The sequence below is a fragment of the Cyrtonyx montezumae genome, unplaced genomic scaffold (genome assembly GCF_038088225.1).
Source record: "Cyrtonyx montezumae isolate F1298 unplaced genomic scaffold, pur_monq_1.0 scaffold_14, whole genome shotgun sequence".
Classification (NCBI taxonomy): Eukaryota; Metazoa; Chordata; class Aves; order Galliformes; family Odontophoridae; genus Cyrtonyx; species Cyrtonyx montezumae.
The window spans coordinates 8,940,538-8,966,145 of record NW_027071870.1 but is presented as its reverse complement, the minus strand read 5'-3'; the positions used below and the strand labels follow the sequence as shown (position 1 = coordinate 8,966,145).

Sequence of the window (25,608 nt, the reverse complement as noted above, 5' to 3'; positions counted from 1 at the left end):
CCCCCCCTTTTATTTTTTATTTTTATTTTTGTATTTTAAATCAATGCAGTTACTGAAAAGGGACACAGTGACATAAGATATGGAAAATATTACTACCTCCTCCTTTTGAAGCTCTTCCTCTCCTTGTATCCCTTGTAGTGAGATTGAATTGTTGTTGCTGCTTTGTTCCTTGCCTCAGTTAGTTCTTTTCTTTTCTTCCTGAGTAAGTATCCTCTGGCAACTGATAGTAAATTGTAATATAAACAATGTTAGGCAACAAACTATGGATACCCTGAAAATTTCATACTCTTAAATGATAACAGTGTTCAAAAAATAAACCAGCAGTAAAAAGGAGAAATAAGGAAACACAGACTGGGGTAGTAATTATGGTTATGTTTCAGCTGAAATTGTTGTTGAGATTTCAGAAAGCTGCCATTCTATGTGAGGATACAACCAGGGTTTTTCTCAGTATTTTGCTGGACTAAAGAAAATAATGGAAGACATAAGAGGCAAAAACATAGCTATTGAAGTGTCTCTAGAACCCTGTGCTCTACGCTTCATATGCCTGCTTTGCCTATTTCAGGCAACTGATGTGACTCAAGGTCCCTCATTTCCCTGGGAAATGCCTATCACATTATAGAGAATTCCAACTTCTCTTTTGGCACAGACATGGAACTTTAATTCCTGAGGTAAACATTCACTAGATCGGAGAAAAACTGAAAAATGTATAGCTCAGCAGTAAGAGCAGACGTAGCTTATAATCCTTTTGCTCAAACTATGTGAGAGATGCAAGTTCAAGTGCCTCTGACATGCAGGCATCCTCACCATTATGCCAGTTGGTAGTTTAAGGGCTGGGATTCAACTGTGTATGAAGATGAACGGTGCATGCAGGTGAACTTTGTATATGAAGGTGTTTACAATTGTACTTAGTCTCCAGGCACTCATGAAAGTCAATGACTAGTCACTAGAGGCTTGGTGCACTTGCTGGCATATGGCTACTGAGTATTATCTGAAGTGCTTCAGGATGCCCAGGGCATCCACATGCAGCTGGCAGACAGGACAAGACAAATGGAAAGAGAAATGGAAAGCTTTCTGGGAAGAGAAAGTTGGGTGTGCCACATGAATTAAAGCTAGAGACCAGAAAGGATAACCTGTGGCATCTCAAATGGCGCTAGATACCAATAAAGGGGCCAATGTGGAAAGCATTTGGTGGTTTATAAAAAAAGTGAATCAAAATCTAGGTTCTGCTGACTATAAGCAGAGTTTAGACACCTGGGTCACTTTTAGGACTCTACACAGAGGTGTCATATTCAGAAACCATATCCCATTTGGGGTGTTGCTTCAAAAGTTCCTGAACTTGCAAATCACTTCCCAATGGAAACTGGCATACTCTCCACAGTGCTGTGGTTTGGGCATGTCTGCAGTTTCATGGGTTCAGCACAAATCTGCTAATAAGAACAAGATAGTGTTTTCCCCAAATGGTTTTTTGGCAGTCCAACTCCAAATGCAATATCAAGACTGTAGTGGTAGAGGATTTGGGTGATTTAACCATCTGGAGGAGATGGTATATAAGGGAGCTCTTACTCCAGCTCTACTGAGTGGTTTTGTGCCACAAGGAGAGGTCAGGCTCATTTAAGAATGGGAAAGGAGAATTTCTTTTTAGCATTCCCTCCTCACAATTTAGATCAGCTTGGGCTCCTCTAGATGCCATGGATCAGCATAAGAAGCATTGTATGAAAGGGACATAAATAACTTACTGATAACTGGATATAAGTTAAAGGAACCAAAATACTTACTGGAAATGGCACAATTGGGTTTCATACTGCTACCTGACAAGGCTTTAGGAAAGTGCAAATTATAAAGCACTTTGTATACTTCCTCAGTGTCTTGGACTTCCTGAGCAACTTTTCATTCTATTTCCATACAAAACAAAGTCAGTAGGAGATATTTTAAAATATATCAAGTTACACTGTCAATGGACTTGCCATATGAGCCAAGTATGCTTTCTTTAGACTTAATCTGTCTGACCTTTGGAGTTGGCTGAGACCTTTCTTTTGAGACAGTAGCTATCTCAACACTGTTTTCAAACCAGAAGAGAATTTTTTTGTATTGTTTTCAGAATAAATGGGAAAAAATTACTGTGAGAGGTAAGTAAAAATTGGCTTCCTCCTGTTTTGGCTTCTTGTGCCAAAAACTGGAAATAAAACTACACACAGAATAAAGAGAGTGGACAAGGAGAGACATTGGGGAAATCAACAGAGTAAAGTGATAAATTCATAGTTTTGCATTTGATAAATATCCTAAAATAATTGACAGATTTCTGTTGGGTAATTATTTTTGGCACATCACTGAATTTTATTGTGGTTTCAGTTTTTTGTTTTTGTTTTTTCTTTTTATATGCTGATGAAGTTCTACCAACTGCAGTTGAAGTGCTCTTCAGTACACTCTAACACTGGCTCAGTGCCATTAACAGATGCATCTGACAATGACTAAAACCAATACTTGTGTTCGTACATACACACAGAGGCACACTGGAGATAGTTTAGATCTAGATAGCTTGCTTACTGGCAGCATTAGCTTATACTTGGGGTTACCACCTTTGTAATTACCGAAGGTGCCCTGCAGATTTGAGCCAATTTTTTTCAGTCCTGTGCCTCTCTAAGTTGTATAGCCACTCATTTCAGAGCTGCCTAGACTACTTCAGGCTTTGGGATGTCTCTCCAGGGACAGGAGAGAAAGAAATACAGGAAGGGAAAAAGGTTGTCATATAGTATACAACCGGGTATAAGGTGATAACTGCTGCAAAAGAGAAGTAGTACTTTGCTAGCTCAGATTGAGCTCTGGCATAAAAAAAGTCAGATATAAGTGAAATTACAGGTTGAAGTCTCAAACATAACAACTATTACTGAAATGTAACAAAAACTATTCCTAACAGAACAGCATGAACATACAGATTACGTGCAGATTATGTCATACGGGGTTTCAGCAGCACCAGCTGCAATAATAAGGTGCATCAAACTGGGAGTGAAAAGTCTTGCTATAGCATTTTACCAGCCCACTTCATAGCTGTAGAACATGATTCTATGCTGCTTTGAGGTACCAGTAGTGGAATACATCATTCTGCTTCAACCACTGCATATAGTTATATGATGGATAAATTATACCTCAGAAAGACTAAATGAGCATAGTCAGTAGTGTACTTAGTAACAGCAAAGAATCTGGATCAATGTATTTTGTTTGGGTAGCAGATTAAAAGCCAGGACAGCAAACAGTTCTTACTTGCTTGAAGTCTAATAATGTATTTTTCAATTTTTTGATTATGCTTTGCATTCTGGTATTCTTTCCGAGCAATAAAACCCCTGTAAGCTGAAAAGAGATGTGAAAAAATAAAGAATCCATTAGGTACACAAAAGGATTTAAGAATAAAAAAAGTCTGGAAGTAATTACAGACGCTCATTAATATATTCATAAAATTTTTGCAGGTTTTATCTTTCAAAATAATGGCAAACAAGCACAAGCAGTATGGATCTACATAAAAATCACATTTTCTCTCGAGTTAAGTTACTATAAATGAAATGAACACAAAACACAAGAGAATCAGAATGTACAACAAGATGATGTATGAAATCTATTAAAAATTTCAGCTGATGTCTCCATTAACAGCGTAATTGGTCTTATTATCTAGGATGTTTAACGCAATATATTTTTATTATTATATTACACAACCTTGGCAGTGCATGCTAGACTATTATTTATAACAGTAGCATTTATACTACCACATTTTCCCAGTTTAAAAATTGTCTTTAAAGGTAATATTGATGAATACAGCTTCAGTTAGAAAGCTGGTCAAAAGAAATTTTTCTTCACAAGAACAGGTATCATGAAGTATCAGACATTTTGTCAAATATAACAACAGGAAAACAGCAAAATCCACATCCAGCAAGCACACACATCCATTGGCTGTACACACATGCTAATTTTAAGTAAATCTTCAAATGTTTTAAAGGTATTACCTGATTGTATTTTAATAGCGCTTTGTTCCCTTTGTTCCTTTATCTTTTTGTATCTCCTTGAACCCAGCCACCCTCTGACATAGGCTTGAATCAAAATAATCCTATCAACTGTCTCTTTTCGCATTAAATTCAGCTGTTCCACGTGATAGTATTTGAGGAATACCTTAATAAAGAGGAAGCAGACAAGCAGTAGTTTTAGTTACTATGGCTTACAGAAACGCCCTCGCAGTCCCAGTACTCACTCAGTCCTCTTAGAATCTACAAGTTACAAGTTGGTGCCAGCAGACTTTATACTTATATTACCTAAAAGATCACTTGTTAAAGACAGCATCTTGTTTGCTTATAATATTGTTTTACCCTACTCTCCCCTTCAACAAAGGTGGTCCAAATCTGGAACTTTCAATCTCTTCTTTCCAATTTTATATCTAAAGCATAGCTTATTTACTAAATTGATTTAATCAAACATAAAGCTGATATCAACTCCCACTGGCCAAAATCTTTTCCCCTCCCATTGTGAGTCTGATTGCTCCAAGGAAGAATGAGCGGATCCTTACTATCGCATTTTTAGAAAGATGATACAAACAGTGTCACTGGTCACATACTGCATTTTATAGGTGAGGCAGACTGTGCCTCATTACAGTTGATCGGAATTTTAACACATTATTGGGTCAGGATTTCAGTCCAATATTATGTTTTATTAAAAATGTTTTTTGTTTATTTTGTTTTTGTATTAGTACCAGAAAAGACCAAGAGCTACTCCAATCAAATGTGTAAAGAGTTTGAGAAAACAAATTGCCTAGTGAATTAACAATGACATGCTGCAATAATGCTGCTTTACACGCACTATGTATATAAAATAACAACAAATATAAAAGGTTACTTTAGTTTTTCCAAGAACCCAGTTGTCAAGGTGGGCTTTTTCCAAGATGGCAGCACAGGTTTCTGGGCTGACTGGAGGATCATCATTTGTTTTGTAACAGATGAGATAATACCTAAAGACAAACAGATGATTCTTCCTTCCATTAACAGTGAGCAGTAGTTGCAAATACATTTAAACCATTCATTTAAATTAATTAAAACTTCCATGAAAGAAAACATAGCACTGAAAAAACCAAAAACATTACACTAAGAAAAGTGCTGTGATTTGTACACAGTACTGAGACACTCAATTAAAAGCAGATGAGTGACATACTGCACACCCTGAGAGGATGTTTAATTCTAGATCAACACCGGGAGGCTTTAAAAAGTGTGCAACTCAAGCAGGGTTGTGTGCCAGTTCATTGTTGCTCTGACTGCATTCTGTGAGTTATTTCAGTGATAAAAAAATATTTGTGAAGATTTTCTGTCTAAATTAGTTTCCTATATAGCTAGAAATGTCATGAAGAGTTCGTATCGTTATTCTTGTGCTAGACCATCTACCTTTTAGATGGTTAACATTTTGTGAGATGCATCCCAGCTCTTGGTACTTCCCTGGAAGTAACTCTGACTGGGAAAAGGGGCCAGAGTGCTCACGCATGAAAATCACTCATACCATACAAATTCAGCTGGTGGGTAGAAGTTCTTGCATGTTCCAGGACTTTTCAGAATGCTTCATTACAAAATGAACTGTACTTATGCTTTTTTTTTTTTTTAATTCAGAAACAGTATTTTAATACCATTATGTGTGCTTCCTGACACCTTCATACACAATGTCTGGGTTCTATCAGCTTTAGATGAAGGTAATAATTCCCTCAGAGTATAATAAAAAAAGGAGAGAATGTTTTTTCCTGCATTATCACCACCAATTTCTGCACCTACTCTTTTTTATTTATTTATTTATTTTCTTTCTTTTTGTACTATACAATGAATTGGTTTAATAACCAAAATAAGTTTGCCAATATTTCAGGTCTATTCTAAGTCTCAAATAATAATAAAAAAAGACAGGGAGATATGTACCTGTTAAAAATCTCTTTACGTAATGCTGTATCCCTATGCTTGAGACCTGCACAGCCTCACTGCAATCAGAGGCACACTCCTCAGAGAGCTTCCTCACTGTGGTCACTGATTTTCTCTCCTTTGCCAGAATAGCTAAGTATTAGATAAAAAGTAGCACTAAAAGCCACAGCACATCTTGGTGTGGTGATGACTACCTCTTCCCATGCTGCACTCTTCCAAGACAGTAATAGTCCCTGCAATGCTGTTTCCAGAAGCAATGCTATTAAAACATCCCTTTGTCCTTCTCTCTCCTTGTGCACTAACAGCACTCTGTGGCTAGCTCTCTGTTTAGGTGCACTTTTAAGTGCCTCTGTCTGAGTAGTTGTTGCTCCCCATTTCAGAAATCTAAGTTCTGATGGAGGCAAATATTTAGGGTCTTTATTTGCAAAAGAGAACTAAAGGCTGAGTACTCAGTATTTATTTTTTGAGCCAGTAGAAGAGCGAGTTAACAGGATTATAAAGTAATCACTATTCATTATCCTTCTTAACAAATGACTAATGCTTAGAAGTTTCATTTTAAACAGAACTATGCACTTAATGAACTTCTCAGCCCTAGATGAGCAGTCCCAAATTATCATTAATCCACACCAAAAGCAGACGTTGCACAGTACTGGATGTCTGGAGCTACAGAAACGGTGGCGGTTCTCTTTCTCCAAATTCTCCACTCTAATTTGAAGCAGTAAACTCCTAACCCTCAAATCTCTGAAAAAACCTTTTGGTTTATAAGCAAGTCAATTTTTACTCAAGTGCGCAGGCAATCTGAAACAATTATGCTGAGATGCATATTCTTTCCCTACCAAACCAAAAGGGCCCACAAATGTAGTCTTTGAGCTATTCTGTCATCCAGTCTGTAATCACCTTTGTGACAGACAATGTATTTTTTCTTTAAACACCATGCCAGAGACACGCTTATCAAACACTGAACAGCAATGACAGGAGAGAAAAAAACACTTATTCACATCAATATTACCGTTTGATGAAGTTAGCAAAGAGTATACGGTGCGAATAACCCTGTCTTCGAATCCTTGCTGTCTCCAGGATTCCCGTGTAACGCAGCTGAACCAGCACTTTTTCTTTATCAAACTTGTTTGCCTGCCGGTCGTTGTTTGGCTTGATGCACCGGACAAAATGAGGCTGGCCAACCACCATTTTGGATAACAAATCCATGAGGGAGTACTGCAAGAAAATAACAAAATATCTGACACCTGGATACTTATAAAACATACAGGCAGTTCCAGGTGTTGCTGAAATTTTATTTCATACGATCAGGAACATATGAAAACAAGTACATTTCGGAAAAAGGGTACTTCAACCCTTTGTCAGCCCATGAAGTAAATGGCCCATCAACAATTCTAGCTTTGAAAAGATCAGCACATACTGATTGAGAGCAACGCTGGCCTCACATGGGTCTATCATAGCCCAACCAGACCATTCTCACAAACTGCAATGATTTATGGTACCGCCAATAACTGAACACCTGCTTTGTTTGGGGAAGCAGCACTATCCTTAATCGCAGTTCTAGAAATTGATTTGTTTCTTACAAGCTCCCTGATGACCACTGTAACAGCAGCTGGCTGACTGGGTCAGCCACACCGCATTCATATCAAGCTGTACATTCAAAAGAAACAAAGCACTGTTTGCTAGAACATAACTGAATTCTGTGTGCAACCGCAGAAGGGGACAGAGTTAAATGAGGAATATTTCTAAAAACATCCCACTCATTCTCTTGAAAGGCACAAGAATTTGCCTGCACATTTTACACCTAATGCTGAACACAGGACAAATGGTGTTTGGGGCAAGTGCATCAAGCTTGGTGTGTGCATCAGCAACTGAACTGTTTGTGACAGTGTGGTAATTAAAGGTGTTAAATGCTATCAGACCTGATGGAAGGGCAGTGTATCTGAAAGCCTTTTCCCAGCTACATCAGCTGGTCTAATATATGACAGAAACTCTCTTTGTACTTCTTTATTTTTCTTGGAATCTTCTTAGGTAATTGCAACCTTTTTTTTTTTTAACCCATTGTCAACTATTTGAAGATCTTCATTCATCCAAAGAGAAAGTCTTAAGGATGGGAAGTGGAAGAGCAACAAGCCAGTTAATACCATCATCCCTGCATTAGACAGGAAGAAACTAAAATCACCCCAGAAGAGGGGCTGCTTTATCTACTCTGATATAGCATATCCTATTCATTGTATAGGCTGATGGTGACACTACAGCTGCCCTGCCAAAAGCAAAACTTTGTGGAGGGTAAAACAAAAGATGCACAAAATCAATTTGAAGTTGCACTTTTCCCACCTCACCAGGATGCCAGATGCTGTCTGTAGTTCCTCAAGCCAACTAAGGTGAATGTGGCTCTAAAAAACCTTGATTTTAATTTCATAAAATTGCTTTGTAAGAAGATCCTATTAAAACATAAATGAACAGGCTCATTCCTCAAGATTCAACCTGACTCCACAGAAGGAGGCAGCTAGGATGTCATGCAGTTCAGCAGTAGGTTATGGACATGAAACTGGTGTAGGATGTCAAGAGCCATATGTTTCCTATTAAAATGTGCAACTCCATTCTGGACAAATGCTGCACAATGCAGCAAAGCATTTAATTAGCTTTATTACTGGTGTGGCAATGGAACAGAAACAAATAGGACAGGCTAATGGATATGCTTTTTTCTACTCAGCCTGGGAGGCAGATGGTTTTCTCAGTCTCCCATGGATTTCTGCATAGAAGCAAACCACTGGGGATGAGCTGAATTTTCATTTGAGAGAATTAGCTAGCATGATCTGAGCAGAGATTTCCATTACAGAAAATAGTAACAGGAAAGTACAAATATAATGAATTCGTCCATGGCTTCTGTTGCTGAATTTGTTGGTAATGCACTGAATCACAGACATGCGCTTTGAAGTAGATTCAATACATCTTTCCATCCAGAATGTTAACACACCGTCCAGGTTTGTATCACCATGATACCTCAGCTCATGTTAACCTTGGTAGACAAAAAATCTGTGCAACTGTGTCTTCTAACAAAGAGATCCTGCTCCTTACTGTTCTCTGTTAAAGATGTAAATGAACTCTTAAAGGTCATAGACATCATCTGAGACACCTTTACATTTTTGCTGGGAGATATGAGTTACAAGGAGCTGGAAGCTCAGAGACAGTAGCCCAGACAGCCAACTGTGTGCATGACTTTGGAGGAAAGATGTCTTTCACAGATATTTTCTACGACAGAATCAACAGCACAGCCAGTGCTTGGAAAAGTAAAGAGCACTGCTGAAGGAGCCCAAAGGATGTACTCAAAACAGTTTCTGTGACCATCAAAATCTTCTTCTGTAGCTCCTGTTCCAAATTAGCTTTGCCTTTTTACTTCTTAAGATACTAAGGAAATGCTATGCAACTGATGTCCAGTCTTCCCTTACTTCCCATAGGGAAAAGCAGGCAAGTGAAAGATGAATTATGACAGAAATACGGCTGTATATTTGAGTAAAATTAGATGGAACGTCACAGTGTCCTTTAGGTATTTGTACTGCACACACTGCTGTGCCCTATATGCATTTCACAACTCTAAACTGGCCGCTGTTGACTCAAAGTCAACAGGTGTATCTCAAAGGATGAAAGACTAAATACTTATTCCACTTAAAAAAAAAAAAAGGTGAAAAAATCTGATATCTTACTCTGAAATAAGAAGCAACTGTTTGTGTTTTCATACTGGTTGTCTCTCTTGGATGATGTCCAGTATCTCCTGATTCATTCTGTATAGATGAAGAAAGAAAATGACACTTCTTATCTATGTTCAGCCTATGCCCTTTCCAGTGCCTCAACAAACCACTTTTTTGAGTTAAAAAAAAAGTACTAAAACCTGGAAAAGTTACTGTAAGGTCACTAGCACAAAATAGTTACACCAATACAATACATTACTTTGCTACACAATACACAAACATTCACAGACATAGGACACAATCTGATAACAGAACATCTAAATAACTGCCACAAATACCCTGACAATGTCTGAGATCCCATTATGGATCACTGCTATTGTGGTCATTTTCTATGGAACATGATTATATTTCACACCAAATTTCTAATTTATTTATTTATGTATTTATTTGTTTTTCTGAAGCTGTTATGAAACTATAGCAAGAAAGAAGGGAAATGTTAGTTTATTACCTCACGGAAGGAATATGAATTGCACAACACAAAGATATCCAGCTAAACAGAAAAGAAAATAGGAGAGGGAGAAAAACCATCGAACGGGTTACTTGCTTACTTTTAGTACCAATAACAGTATTGCCTTTCTAGTTTAACTTAAGGTTCAATGAGGAATTATGATACCAGCTTTCTTACCTTTGTACGACTAATTGATTTCTGTGGGGTCCACATCTGGTAACTGATTGTAGTTTTGCTTTTACTGTGTGCCAGGTTACCTATGGGAAGATCAAAGAATGCAACCTACCAAAATGCTCAAAACTCATCTAAACTAAAAACTACGTTGAACCACCTTATTCAGTGTAACATATGATTATAAAGAACATTGACTTTTTCTGTGTATGCTGCCATTTCTTTTTGCACCCTTGAGATGGAACAAGCTCTGAAGAAATTGCATGAAGATGGAACAGGACTGAATTTTCTGCCTTCGGCACTTCTATCACCTATTAGAGCAAAAAAAGTAAACAGAATGCTGCAGAAGAACATCTATCTTATAGCATCCATGAGCTTTTACCCTAAGGAGGTTATTTTGTTATCCTAGTTATAAGGGTACATATATATAAGTTAAAAATATCTGCCAGTACCCTTCTCTAGCTGTAAGGTCTGATGACATGGCATGACTCAAGTCTATACAGCTAAACTCTATACTTCCCTTCTCTTCTACTCTACTGATAAAATACAGTTTCATCCCCCACAGAGCTAGTTGTACATTTCTAGTTTGTACTTTCTCCTAAAGTGTGCCTTGGTATTCCTGTGAGAATGCTAGCTGACAGGGTGACATGCTAGCAATTAATCATAATGGACAATCCTGTGGCAGTGTTCTGGCTACTGTCCGTTGGCCCTGTTTCATTTACTATCATTGTCTTAAGACTCCAACCTTGGAATTCTTAGCAAAAAACTACCCTTACTATAATGACTTGAAGTACAAGGTTCATAGGATTGGTTTATAAAGACGCTGACCTTCTAAAGAAACATACTACTGGACTTTACACGATATTGCTTTATGTTGATGAATCTCACCCAGTGCTGCATGCTGCCATTGCTTCTGCTATTAATATAACACTTCTGAAATCTCATTAGACACTGTGAGAACCTGTAATCTCTCTTGCCCAGTTACTGAGTAAGAGAAGGAAAAGGGTTACATAAAAATTGCATAAATAGCTGCAATTACATGGTATGCCCAGCTAATGCATCATGGATTAAGTGATGGTATCAAGTGCAAAAATCCCCTGTGCTTAGCTAATTATCACTGGGTAGAAAGAAAAGAGAGATTACTCACATCTAATGTTAGCTATCAGGAAGCGAGGTGTCTACTGGATCTCCACTGCATTCAGTGAAGAGTGGGACCTTCAGAAGAGATTTATCTCATCCTAAGAGAAACACTCGAGATGGATAGGACAGGTTGGACTCTGGATATACCTCTGTGTTTCCACTGACTCTTTATAAAATGACTTTGACTGGAAATCTAACTTTGAGTTGGTTAGGGTTGGATAGTTTAGGTCAGTTTCAAAAGGCTACATGACATCTTTTGTGGTTTAGTAAAACAAAACAAAACAAAAAGACTTTAGAGTTATTATTACAAAAATTTACAAAAATTCTTGGTACCGTTCAGGTCCTGACCTTGGCTCTACAGAAATTATAGTTTAAAATCTTAGCAGATCTAAATAAGTTAAAATGTTCAGAGAATAACATTTTGCTCAGTGCTTTCCCAAAAATACTGACCTAAAATAGACTTTCAAGACTAAATTTTGCATTCCACTACTGAAGCTCCCTTCGTGAATAACAGGAGCTTTGCCAAAACCTTAGCTTCTGTAAGTTATGATAACATTTTTGAGAAATTTCCATCAGGCTCTTTCAATTTAGCTTTCCTGTTCTTCTGTGTAGTTGTTCAAGAAAGTACTGCTGTAAAATACTTATTGTACAGCATCAGCATCCTCACACAGGGATAAATACAACACAGTAACAAGTAACCCCTGCCTGTCTATAATACACTTAACAGCAGTTATCCAGTAACTTCATGGTAAAACCTAAATACAAGATGCAAATGATGCTTGCCATCTAGATTTTCTGGTTGTAAGGATAAGAAGACATCATCCTAAAAAGATAAGTAGGACTCTGCACAAAGGATATAGTTCAGCTACAGTGCAACTTTACTTAGGAGTAATTTCTGTAGAGCAAATTACATTCCTTCAGTCCCTTACAGACTTTCCAAGGAAGAGTTCACTATTACGACCTCAACAGTTAGGTACTATAATGGACTAAGACTGGGGAAGCAGTGTGTTTCCTCGTTCTTCGCAGTAGATGGTAGAAACTCACCTGGGTTCTCCACTACTTTAGAGAAAAAATTGCACTGAGACAAAACAGACAACTTAATATGCCCTGTCCAAAAAAGGCCAGTGACTTACCTGATCCTTTTTGTTCAGTCCTCAACTCAAGAGATGTACTCCACTCCCTGTCCCGAGCCCCTAACCTGAAGAGGGGACCCTGAAAGAAGCCTCTACCACTTCCTTCGCACTTGACCAGACCAGTCCCTCCCCTGCAGCTTGAGATGGCAGGGGCTCCATTCTGTATAGATTCTAGGGTTGGAAAGTTAAGCCACAAAGTGTATAATGTCATCAATAAATGGTCATATGAAATCCAGCTGTGGTCAGCATGAAAGCTAGAGAAGGAGAGTAGGAAGATAACCACAATAGCAATACCTGTTTTTGTAAGAGGATGTGTTACCAACTGTCGTATCAGATTGTTTTCAGATGATCGCAGAAGCAGAACAATATCAGCTGGCAGAGTATCTCTATTTTTGGCCAGGAATCCACTTGCATTATACAGAACCTGTTTAAAAAGTGCATTTATGCATCTTCTGGGCTTTTGAAAAGCAATTGTAAATTTAACTAGTCTGGCATGTGGCTTGTAATATATCAAGAGACATGAATATTTTTTCAGCCATGACATTTGCTCTCACTCACAGTCCTTCTTCTGATGACTGACAGCTTTAACTTTTCAATACTGAGAACCATTATGATGCAGATTACTAAAAGCAAATCTATTACTCCAGAGTACCTCAAGACACTTTTATGCCCTCAAGCAGAGAGTACTAGTTTTAGACAGTGTGGGTTTAGCAGTAGGACAACTGTATTGTAGTCGTCCTTTACACTAATACAGGCGTAAATACACAACAAGCAGTGAACTTGCTTTCAGCCCTATTGCACAGTTACACATATTGTGTAATCTTTCTGTTCCATTCATACTGTGCTGCATTGGCCCCAGGACTTACTCTCTTCCCAGAGAACTCTGTATCAATGACAAAGGAAGTTTTCAAAGAAACAGGTTGCACAAGAGATCTCTATAACAAATCCAGGCATGGTATTTCTAACTCAGTGTGTACCTCCAGAATTCTTTTTGTAAATGACCCACAAGAAAACCTGGCTAAATAGTAGCAAAAGCTGGCGTCTTTAATTTCAGAACAAAACAACACAGAACAACCCATTAACAATCCCAAATTACATAAAGAGCTTTGAAAGGAGGAGGAAATAAATTGTATTCCAGGTTCACAGTGAACAGGACTAAAAGTAATGAAATTAAATAACAGCAATTGAAATTTAAGAATAGTATGAGGAGAATCTCCTAACAAAAAACATTGCTCAGAGCTGGAAAGGGCTGGTGAAATCCCCAGCTGCAGTGGAGGAATCAGGAATGGTGCAGGCAGAACTGACTCCCCACTCCTCAGCAGATGGATAAGCAATGCTCATTAAATGTACATAATTTTGCAGGTTAGTTTCAGAGGAGTCACCACAGGCCTTTTGTAGCTGCCTGTGTTATACAAGGGGCAAGTTATCTTCCATCAGCTAATGGGCAGTGTAATGCTCCTTCAAGGCCAGCTGCTCATGTACTGCAAAGCACTACAAAGTTTCCCATGCAAGACAGCGATGCTTACTCTGTAACCTTGGAAAGAGCTCTGAAGGAGATGTGAGCTCCTGCTTCCACAAGGTTCAGCTCACCAGCAGCAACGTGCTTTGTAAAGACATACTCAGCAAGTCAGCTTTTAGAGCAAGGCAAGATGATGCTCATCAAATAATGCAGAAGGCATGGCCTTTGCTATCTGTCTAATGAAAGTACAGAGCCAAGAAGTAAGGCTTATGGGGCGAGGGAGATACTAAAAAAGAGAAGGAATGGAGCTAGAGCCCATTTTGACACAGTGGGAACAAGCATAGCAGAAGACTTAGAGGAGCACCAAGGTGCATTACAGAATGGTGACTTCTTGGTTCTGCTGTAATAGTCATAATAGTCATTTTATTTACTTGGAGATGTTGATAGCCTTTTTTTTTTTTTTTGTGTGTGTGTGTGTGTGTGTGTGTGTGAAGGAAAATACATTTTTTACATCTGAAGTACCAGGCAGTACCAACATTTCCATGTCAGGCTTATATAAAAAAAATGATTAAGAACCAACCCAGCTGACCTCTGCAATTTCCTTCCAGCACTACTGCTCTACAATCCCCAACAAATATCAGTAGGTCTCTTACCTTTCCTGCATAATGATAAATCCCAAAGGTTAAATCTACTCTTTTGGGTCTCCAAAAATACTTTGACTTCAAATTATCCTCAAATTTTTCTAGAAGAAAACACATAGTTTATCTGTTACTGGAGTTACTTAATTGTCTTCTGAAACTGGATCCATCTAAGGATATTTCTTGACTTCTCAGACAATACAATAGCACAAAATATTCCAATGTTTTTAAGGAGGAAGAAAGTATAACGGTCTTGTAACAAAAAACACTGTAGAGAATATGGGAGCTATTTTCAGTTATTTTCTTTGTACCATTTTTTTTAAACATATGACCCCAGAAAGTCATTTGTCTTTCTAAGCTTTTGATCTTCATATATGAAACAGTGTGGTAATCATACCACACTGGGAAATTGTGAGGAAACATTTACCAACTGGCTAAGGGGCTCTGTACTGGAGAATGTATAAGATTAAAAGTAGAAGAACAATAAGATTATATAAATGCTTTACTATGGATATTGTTACTAGGTTCTGTGTTTGGGTGTTGGTTAAAACCTTCATCTGGAACTTGGCACATTCAAAAATCAATCAAACAGTCATCTGCTCAGAAATCTAACTGAAATACTGAAATCAAGTACTTGGTAGCATCGAAATATTCAGGATCTGAATCACAATGCATTCAATGCTTATTTTAATTTCTAGATAGACATAATTGGAAACCTAATTTGCTGAAAGGTGCCAAAGCAAGGTTTGCAGCCATGATCCTTAATGACTTCCAAAATTCTTGTTCGTATATGGTTCATGTAAAATTCCAGAACATTCTGAATTCTGAACATAACTCAGCTTTGAAAACAGCGTTCTTGGAATATGAACCTAGGGGTTTAGATCAGTTTGACCTTTATCTTTTGAGTGCTGTAACTAAAAACATCCTGAAAGTGGAAAAATTCAAAACCTGGATTAGCAACTTAGGTTCATTTTTACTGCTGACATTCTTGTATCAACTTCAAAGATGTATCCAACCTTGCATGCATTTTGCATTGAAATATACTTCAACACTGGAACATGGGCTCACTGAAAATAACACCTAGTATGCATGCCCTGAACTAGACAAAGCAAACAAAAACACAACAGGGGGATATCCTGCAACATTACAAAACAAACCTTACACTTACCTACAAGTGTCTGATCTGTTGCTTGTGGGAATCGACTTTCTTCGTCAAGCAGGGATAATAAACCCATTGGTTTCTGCAAGAACATATCTAATAGTGGCCTGTTGTCCTCATATTCTATAACTCGTGCATCGACACCTTCATATAGGTACTCATTCTGTAGCAAACAGAAGACACATTATATCTATCTATACAGAACCATTTCAGAAAATAACTCATAAATTGTCATTTGCAGAAAACAAAACTGCATGGAAAAAGTATGCTGAGATGCTAAAGACTTGAAGGGATATATCACACTGCCAAGATACAGATTTTAATTCGCTGTTGGATATTTAAGTGATTCCTATGCCATTTTGCAAAAGTGACTGAAGATCAGAGATGCCTCAACTTTTTGATTACCATCTTCAAACACCTGGAAAAGCTCTCACGTTAGGACATACAGTGCATACACTTTCTAAAAATTACATAAATAAATTGTCTCTGGTTGGCCTTTACTTTTTTTTTGTTTTTTGTTCCTTTTAAGAAATATCAGAAAAGTACTAAGAATTATTAAAAACCAATAAAGAGCTGATCTTATTTTCTTTGCTGAAGACTACAGATATCCTTAACTTTCCACAACATTGAGAATAACCTAGTAACAACAGTTGTGTCCACAGGGTGCTGCAATGATTTTTTCTCAAAAATTATTAATTATACAGGACAGGCATAGATATAACAAGAGAAGGATGCTCTAGGGACTGCCACCACTCCGTTACTTTTGTCTGCATTACAAAATACAGTATGTAAGGTAGCACAGTGCTCCCCTACACACCATGGCTGCCTTCAAACCTGAGCAGACTGCTCCTTACACTACAAAGCACATAATTAATCCTTTTAATCTCCTCTAAAAATAATATCTCTTCCAAATAATAGGACTTTATAGAAATGTTGTATTAATTTATGATGTCATGTCATAGTTGGGCTACCCTAAATTCATTGTAAATTAAGTGTCATGAACATGAATGATGGGTAATATTAATGAGTTCAAAGACCTCTAACCCCAAAACCTTTCCTTATGTGTCATTCAGTTGAGTCTGAATGACAGTCAGGGGTGAATGAAGAAAGCAACACAGTGAGGATCTCAAACTGCCATATGCAACAGAAAAGCACACATTATTAGACTTCATACCTCTAAGCAAGAGAGAAACAGCAAAATGACAAAAAAACCCACCCTCTAACATTGTCTTGGAAATACTGACCTAAATAAATAAATCTACTGATCCATTTGAAAGAGATGACAATATACAACTAAACTTTTCTGCTATCTAGGTTGATCTAATTTTTCAGGACACTCTTAACTCCAAGGATAGGTTATGGTAGGGTCTGTACACCCATGTGAAGGTGTAAGGAGTAAGAATCTCTTCTGCAGTCCCGCATGCACTCTGTATCTCAGGCTTATAATACTAACTTCATCCTTGTCTGCCCTGGAGCAGTGGACAGGTGGAGTTTTGCTTTTCATTTTAATCAATGACCCAAGCAGCATGAGAAGACAGGACAGTAATAAATGTATCACTGATACAGGCCTGATATATGAAGTTAATTACATACATGTAGGAGCTAGTGGCAGGAAGAGTCTGTACTATCTCTCAAAGACTACTCAAAAATTACACTGGAGTAGAGGCAGCTTAACCAAGGGCTTTGGCTGTATTGACACAGAGCTGTCATGTTCCATGAAACCAGCTGTTACTGCTCAGGGTTACCAAGACTACTTTTATTAAGGGGAAAAAGGGAAGATATTGTGGAAGAGATTACTTTGGATGAATCTATCAGAAAAGTGTTTCAGTGATGTTCAGACATCCTCAAAGACCTCAGAGACAACACATCTAATGATTAACTATTTCCTACTTGAAAGGTTTGTGAGAAAGGCTGGTTAAGGGAGCTGATAGAAAAGGAACTCTGTACTTGCTGTTCTGCTCACCATAAAGGCAACATCTACTCCCCCTTCCTGCACTGCCAACACGAAATGCCTGACCTTCAAAGCATTCAATGTATGTGATCACTCAGGTCTTTAGCACTTGTATCCTAAAAACTGAATGGGATGTCAGTGCTGACAGCTTCTGTAATGCTATTGTCTGCCCAGTAGGATATGGGGCGAGTGCACTTCATCACTTCCCATGAGCTCCTGGAGGACGGCTGATAACCAAGCCTTCCTGGTACTGGTGTGACAGATGGCTTGGAATTAAGAGATACCGTATTACATTTTCTTATGCAATTGCTGGTTCTCAACAATATTATTATGATACAAACAGCAAAGAGAAAAGCTTTCATGATGTACATCATGAAACTGCAGTTAAATAGATCTTCTTTGAATTAATAAGCTGAATCAGCTACAGGATGTTATAATCTCCCATGATATTTTATGACTAGAAGGCTTCTTAAAATATCAGTTGCTCTTTGAAATTCTATAGCATAATCCATTAGACAGTACTCCTATGGATGGGATGTCAAAAGGAATGACTGAGCTGCACTTATACTTGGGCTTCAATCTCATCTCAGTACTTTATGGCGTCTTTTCTGTGATCAAACCTAGGTATTATTACCTTATGTAGTCTGGTTTCATTTACCAACAAAAGAATTATTAAATGCATTAGGAAATTATCTTCATGCTAATAAAAACACAATGTCATTTTTCTGAGTATGTGGCATGATGGTGTTTTGGTTTAAACAGCAACACCAGGGAGTTATTCAAAATGAACATTTTCCAGCTTAGAGAAGAAGAGCAATTTGTTACATGACTGTAAAATAAACACTGTATACTTACAAAATGCAAAAAGTAGTATCCTTCAAAGTGACAATAAATTTACTACTTTCCAAAATAATGTAGGTATTTCATAGTACTCTGATTACTTTTTATGGAAGATCAGAAATGAGAAAGAAATGGGAAAACAAAAAACTGAAGTAGAAATAGTCAGGAGTTATAAGTCTATGGTCACCCACTGGGAAAAAAAATCTTCCTTAGGAAACTAGAGGCAATTCTTCCTTACACCATACCCAGGCTTCTCTTATTTACTGTATCAGTGCAACAAGACTAACAAAAATAATGATTAACAAGCTATAAGGCCAACTTTTCTTAGATGTTAATGGGAGTGATACAATACACTGTGTTTTGGTTTGTCTATTGTTTTGTGTCCACTTTAGTTTTTGGGCCACTTATGTCACTCAAAAGACTTTATGTCATTATTCATTCATTCTTTTAAGGCAACTGCAATAAGGGTGATAATTCCTAAAAGATTGGAGGTGATTGCTCTGCATAATTTATACAAGGGCGCCTTTGTATGGTAATGAAGATCTTCAGAGAGACTGCATGGGGAACTTCCTGAATAGCAAAGCTTAGGATCTTTGACTACATCCTGAAGTACTATTCCCATCACTTCTGAGGCTGTATTTTTAGCAGATTGCACCTCCAAGGAAAGCAAAGCTGTAGTCAGTTTTCAGATTCTGATTCAGAAAAGAAATCAGTGACAAGAGTGAATATATCTACTTCCAGCGAAATTATCTTTTCCCCAGACATGCAATTTCTTCAAAAAACAATACTGAATAACAATTTAAAGATGAGTCTCATGAAACAGTTTATGAAGTTGAGATGATCTTTCTCTGAGGTTCGTTTAGTCCTCTTCAGTTTCATAAACTTTTATAATTCCTGTTTCACATAAAATTATTTAGGTTAAATCCATCACCATTTATGTTAGATGAGTTGTTCCTGACCAAGAACAAATTAAGATTTCCATTTTTTTATTTATGGAATTTCAGAGTTCATTAAGCTTATTAGCAAGTTATTATGAACACTGCACTTCAACAGTTATTTTGCCACTCATTTATTTTTTTTTACCATAGAACCATACATTACATCACTCACATTATTCCTCAGGAAAACAGCACTGCATTTGCACCAGAATTATTATCATTGTTTTATGTTGCTTAGATACTGTACATTTCAATTTTAATGTATTTTATGCAGGCATTTTGCTTGCAAATAGCAATCCAACAGTGCTTCATGTAATACATACTCAGAAGACATTTGCTAGGATCTGCAATTTACAATCTCCTATGGAGAAGTAACAATGTCATTTCTTGCAACGAGCTCTTATATATTCAGCAAGACTAAAGGTTTGTTACAAAATTGTACACATACCTGTTCCCAGGCAAAGACGTGCTGATTGAAGTAGAACTGAATCTGTTCATTAGCAATGTTGATACAGAGCTGTTCAAAAGAATTCTTCTTGAAATTCTCAAACCCAAAGATATCAAGAATTCCAATGTTCAAGCCATCATCACTTCCACTGAAAAAATTAATTATTTGACATTGACTATCTTCATAATTGTTTCATGAAAGCAAATTATAAGCCATATCTTTACAGCAAATATGAATGGAATAGTCTCTATTAAATCAGATTTTTCTTTCAAAAAAATAATCATTTTTAATTTGAAATACAATAAATACGCATAAATTTAAGGATGTTTGTAACTGCAAACCAGATACTCTGAATCACATAATGACCATTCAACTGATAAGTTGAATATGCTAGTTAATAATCTATTGTAAAAAGCAGATGGTACAGAAACAACATGAGGTTCTTTTCATACCTCTCGTAAGCAAACAGGCCTTATTCAATTCTACTTTGGAATTAAAGACATTAAATATTATTTATTTTTATTACTTATTCACAACACTTAAAACTGCTTATTTTAAAAGGAAAGTCTAGAGAAAGAATAGATAGACCTTCTATGCATCTAAATAACTACTTCTAGTGTTGAGTACTTGAACCTCTTTGTGAAGTCCATCTCATAAGTTGAAGTGTTCCATCGTGGAAGGACCACATGAGGAACTTGCTTCTGACTAAACCTTTTCTCTTTTTGTGACTATTTCCAAAATAAGTCAGAAATGCCAAATGGAAGTTCCTGCTGTGTTTTGTTCTTAGAGTGCTTTGGTAGCTGTGTCTTTGTAATGAGTGCATGTGTGTGGTGCCTGTGTGTGCAGCTGGCACCGAAGCAGGTGGGCTGTGCTGGCTCTGGCTCTCATCTTTGCTAGATCTGCAGAACCACAGCCCAAGCCTCTGTGGTATAGACTGCAAGGCCAAATTTTGGGTAAAACGGAACAGGTTCATTTTCTGTTTTCACCAATGGTTCCTCTGGTACAGCCCTGTCTCAGCAGGGCCACCCCAAGCACGGTGCCCATGCCCATGTCCATGTATCCTTTGGAGATCCCCAAGAATCTCCAAAGCCTCGCTGGTCCCTGTGCCATCACTCCATCACTGCACAGTGCAGCAGTGCTTCCTGATGGGCAGGGCCAGCTCCTGGGCTCTAGATTGTGCACAGTGACTCTGGGCCTGGCCCTCAGCACCACTGCAAAGAGAATCGCATAAATTCTACAGGCTGGCATCTTCGTTATTGTTTCCTGCCCTAACAAGTGCATTGAGAGGTCTTAAAAGGGGAAGCAAGAAGTAAAATTTAAAGGCACATGTCCGGCTCTGACAAATACTACCTATACTGTTTTGGTGGGTGATTCTGTGTGGAGCCAGAAGTTGGACTCAACTATCCCTGTGGGTCCCTTCCAACATGGGGTTTACTGTGATTCTATGACTCTGTGACCAAAGACATTCACTGATTTTGACCTATACTCGTGACTATTTTGTCTGTCTGGAAATTAGCTTTCCTCCTCAGATCTGATTTTAGGATTGCAGTCTTGACTTTCATTTGGTGTTTCAAAAATACAAAATCCAGAAAAATCCAGATATTGAAAGCTTTTAGTTATTGATACTATATTTCAAGTTCATGCTTTTTCACTGATATTCCCAGCCAGAGAGAGCCCTGACCTACAGAATCTACAATGCAAGCTGCATTATTTCTTCTTTAATTAATCAGCAAAATGTATTAAAACCTCATTCCCAGCATCTTTCTCATCTGTGTGTTTAAAATATCACCCAGTAAGGACAGCGTCCACGCTGTCCTCAGTAAATGGCTTTGGAAACTACCCTGATATATGTATTTGTGTGTATATAAAAGAAATAACTGCAATATAAGGAACAACGTGGGTGCACATAAGAGCAGAATTTGACCTATGTAGTCAGCAGATGAATGTCAAGATTTGACCTGATCACTAGAAGCATAAAGTAAGTATAAAGGAAAAAAATAATAATTTCAGTACAGTTACACATAATCTACAAATTGTTAAATGAGTACAGGTTAAACAGAAAAACACCAGATGCTGTGCTATTCTGTATTTACTGTATTGTCACTGCATAACAGAAATGCACAAATAGCATAAAAACATTTCTTAACATGATGCTGGTGCAAAAAAAAAAAAAAAAAAAAAGAAAAGCAGATAACACTAAATATTTTAATATAGACCACACTCCTTCCATAGAAAATCTCTCCTTATTCTGGAAAAGCACATTTTACCTTAAATGTTTGTCAGGTTTGAGAAGAGTGTTGATGCGATTGACTATCCAGCTGAAGAGGCGTCCGTAGAGAGCTTTGGCCATTGCATCTCTGACATCAGTGGCTTTTTCCACAGTGTTGGGACGAATAATTGTTTCTCCTCGAGTCACTACACAGTGAGAGGTGAGGGCCTCTTGCAGCTCGTCTGCCTGAATACACAGCAAGGATGCACCTGGAAGGTAAGGGCACAGCTCAGAGACAGACTTCTGAAGAAAAAACACACTTCTGTGATCAAGTATAATGTACTACAAAACAGTTGCCCAATCCAAGTCTTAAAATAAACCTTGCAAATGAGGGTGTTCTTACAAACCAATGGTCTGTACCTATTTTAGTCACCAGCCTTTCTACCTTTCACTGTATTACAGAATGGCTTGGGTTGGAAGGGACTTCAAAGACCATCTAGTTTGAACCCCCCTGCCCTGGGCAAAGCTGTCAACCACTAACTCAGGCACTAGATCAGGCTGCCCAAGATCCCATCCAGCCTGGTCTTGAACTCCTCCAGGAATGGGTCATCTACAATTTCTATGCCTGTTCCAGAAATTCACCACTCTGTCAGTGAAAAATGTCCCTTAACATGTAATTTAAATCTCTCCACTTTTACAGTAATCAGTACGTGATTCAAAGCAGAGGAATTCAGGCGCTCTAAACAGTTCCATCAAGGAGGCCGCTTCTCCAAACTGTCGATACAGAAATGCTAGGGAAGCTAGGTGGCTTGGGAGCATGAAAGTTGTGAGGTGTGAATATCCCCCTGTTATATTCCATCTCTGCAATCTGCAGCTGTCCCCTTTTGCTTCTTTCCTAAAAGCGTGATATTTTTCTATGACAGCAAAATGTGTAAGATAGCATGAAGAGTGTATAGACTCCTCAGCTGTAATTACTGAAAAACAGTGGTAATTTCCTTGAGAATCTTTGCTCCTCTCCTTCTCCACCTACTTGCAATTAGAAGTGTAAGGTAACCCTTCCAAATAATTAGTTAGCTACTGTTCAACATGTACATGCACAGAACAAGTAACAAGTGTCTATGAAATAGAAAAAAATGTTCAAAATGTTAATGAAGTTCTCCATCAAATGTTCAAATAACCTTGGAAAAATTCCAATGATTTTCTTTTCAAGCACCTGCAGTATTAGTCATGTTTCCTGAATGCCAGCAAACTATGTAGCCAAATAAGATACATAAAGTGGATGTTCTTACTTTTGAATTCAGATGAGTCTGGAATTAACCTAATTCTAACATTTAACTCTTGCAAAATTTCCATGTGAATACACCCTTCATTGATAACTTTTTGCCATAAAAGACATTTGCTACTAAAATGCTAAAGGAAAACAATTTTAAAGCAAGAATAAACTCACAATTCTCAAGGGCTACAGGATTGGAAATGTTGCTCTTGTCAATCATGTGTTCAGACACCACTGCAGAAAATTCAATGTTACCCACATTTAAAATGGCAGCCAGAACACTGTACACGCTTCCAAGTTCCTGGAAAGTATATATAAAAAGAAGAAAAAAAAGTAGCATTTAGTAGCCTGACAGACTTGTCACTTTGGTGCGTGTGATTGGCACTCTTGTGTTCTTTCCTAAGCCTGGAACACTTTCTCTCAATGTCTGCCACAGGACTACTTCTTCTAGGAATACCTTCCCCAGCAATTATTCCCCGTTCTGTACAAACAGAGGGAATACATGCAGTGACAATACAAGTAAATACATCTGCAGACTCAACAGATCAGCAAAAATATTAAAAAATCTGCATTTAAATTTCTTGGATCACAGAAACAAAGTACTCCAAATAACAACAGGTCTGCAACCACTCCATTGACGTCATCAGGAAAAAAGCTTCACTGCAAGAAGAATGAAAACTCACATCTCTGATTTAGCAGAGAACTCTTCAAAATGTCACTAAGGAACTGAATACTCACCATAGTACTTTGGTGTGGACTGCATTTAAACATATTTAAACATGAATAGATTTCAAATGTTTCAGAAGGTTCCAACTAGAGATTCTGCCTTGAAATAGTGCTAATATTAGTCTGGACAGTAAAGTGATACCTACAGTAAATTATTTTAAGCAATCACATAGGAAGAAATCATACTTGTAATTAAGGAAATAATGTGTTTTTTGTACATAGATTTTGAACCGACAATTTTCATCCATGAATTTTCACCTGAACAGGGAGCATTTTTCAGTATACTCAATGTGTATTTTCTACTCAGAAATGTCGAAGTGTTCCTGTAAAAGCAGACTCAGTTATAAGCTGGGAATCTGCAATACTATATATTCTGAGGCGCATAGTAATAATGTATTTTATAAAGAGCAGTTTTGTAAGTTTTATGGTTGTTTTACAAGAAGCAGTTTTATAACTTTGATTAGTATTTTATAATGATGATTTTCATAATTCCACAGCATTTTGTTCCTGATATTCAGTAGTTTGCTGGTACCATGTCAGGCATCATTTGCTTCGATAAAATCCTTAATTGCTCTAGAAGACTTGGTCTTGTTTTCAGCACTTTCAGAAAAGTTAATCTAGCAGTTAATAAATTAATTATTCTAGTGGCATCAAGATAAACTATATGAGATCACTTGAAAATTATGCTCAGGATAATTGGTTCACAGTTGATGTAGGTTTTAAGCAATCATTTTCATTTTAAGCTCAGGGATACATAAAACACAAAAAACGGACAGATTAACTTCTGCCATTCTATTGTACAATAACTATTGCTGCTGGTATTTCTGTTCCCTTTCCCAGTGTGTTCTAAATCTGGCTTGATCTGTTTTATACAGCATGATTACTGCTCACCTCAGCCAGTTCTTTCTATTAACTTTGCCTTGCAACTTGAGACAAAACAGTGTGATTTTAAGACTGGGATACTAACAGTTACCATTAAATACTGTGAGGCAGTTAAAAGCAAATTTTAAAGAAATAAAGCTTTATTTAGGTCTCAGTTTTAACTGAAGAAGATATTTTATCCAAGCTTTTCTGCTAATAAAATACAGAACATGTATATAGATCTTCCTTGGCACTGTGGGGTGAATGTCAAAGCTTAAGGCTGGTTACAAATAAATCAACTTAGAAGGAACTCATTGTCTTACAGCATTTTTTTTCCTATCTGAAGTAATCTCACATACACACTCTGATTTCTGGCCATGGCCATCACTCCTCAAAGAGTGGTGTAGACACCCTGAGTTCACTCAGAAGTGTTGGGAAGCAGTATGCAAACACAGACTCATTCACACCTCTGCCACTGTTTGGAAACAAGTCAAACATCCCTTCCCTGCTGGCAGCCTGCTCTGCCACCTGATGCAGA

At 37.6% G+C, this 25,608-nt stretch overlaps 1 protein-coding gene across 2 annotated transcripts in view; it reads right to left on the bottom strand.

Annotated features, from left to right (window-relative positions):
* Positions 1 to 25,608, bottom strand: part of MYO3A (myosin IIIA) — a 94,732-nt gene that overhangs the window by 14,138 nt on the left and 54,986 nt on the right. The window contains exons 16-29 of one of the 2 annotated variants that reach the window (XM_065731578.1): positions 23,658 to 23,784; positions 22,269 to 22,479; positions 20,002 to 20,149; positions 15,834 to 15,987; positions 14,681 to 14,769; positions 12,863 to 12,992; positions 12,569 to 12,739; positions 10,302 to 10,381; positions 9,632 to 9,709; positions 6,937 to 7,142; positions 4,873 to 4,984; positions 3,993 to 4,155; positions 3,259 to 3,345; positions 97 to 220 (exon numbers count right to left, since the gene is read on the bottom strand). In XM_065731578.1, the coding sequence (XP_065587650.1) occupies positions 97 to 220; positions 3,259 to 3,345; positions 3,993 to 4,155; positions 4,873 to 4,984; positions 6,937 to 7,142; positions 9,632 to 9,709; positions 10,302 to 10,381; positions 12,569 to 12,739; positions 12,863 to 12,992; positions 14,681 to 14,769; positions 15,834 to 15,987; positions 20,002 to 20,149; positions 22,269 to 22,479; positions 23,658 to 23,784 (1,880 nt within the window). Of the gene's footprint in view, positions 1 to 96; positions 221 to 3,258; positions 3,346 to 3,992; positions 4,156 to 4,872; positions 4,985 to 6,936; positions 7,143 to 9,631; positions 9,710 to 10,124; positions 10,167 to 10,301; positions 10,382 to 12,568; positions 12,740 to 12,862; positions 12,993 to 14,680; positions 14,770 to 15,833; positions 15,988 to 20,001; positions 20,150 to 22,268; positions 22,480 to 23,657; positions 23,785 to 25,608 lie in introns of both variants that reach the window. The other variant, XM_065731579.1, reaches the window with a different exon arrangement.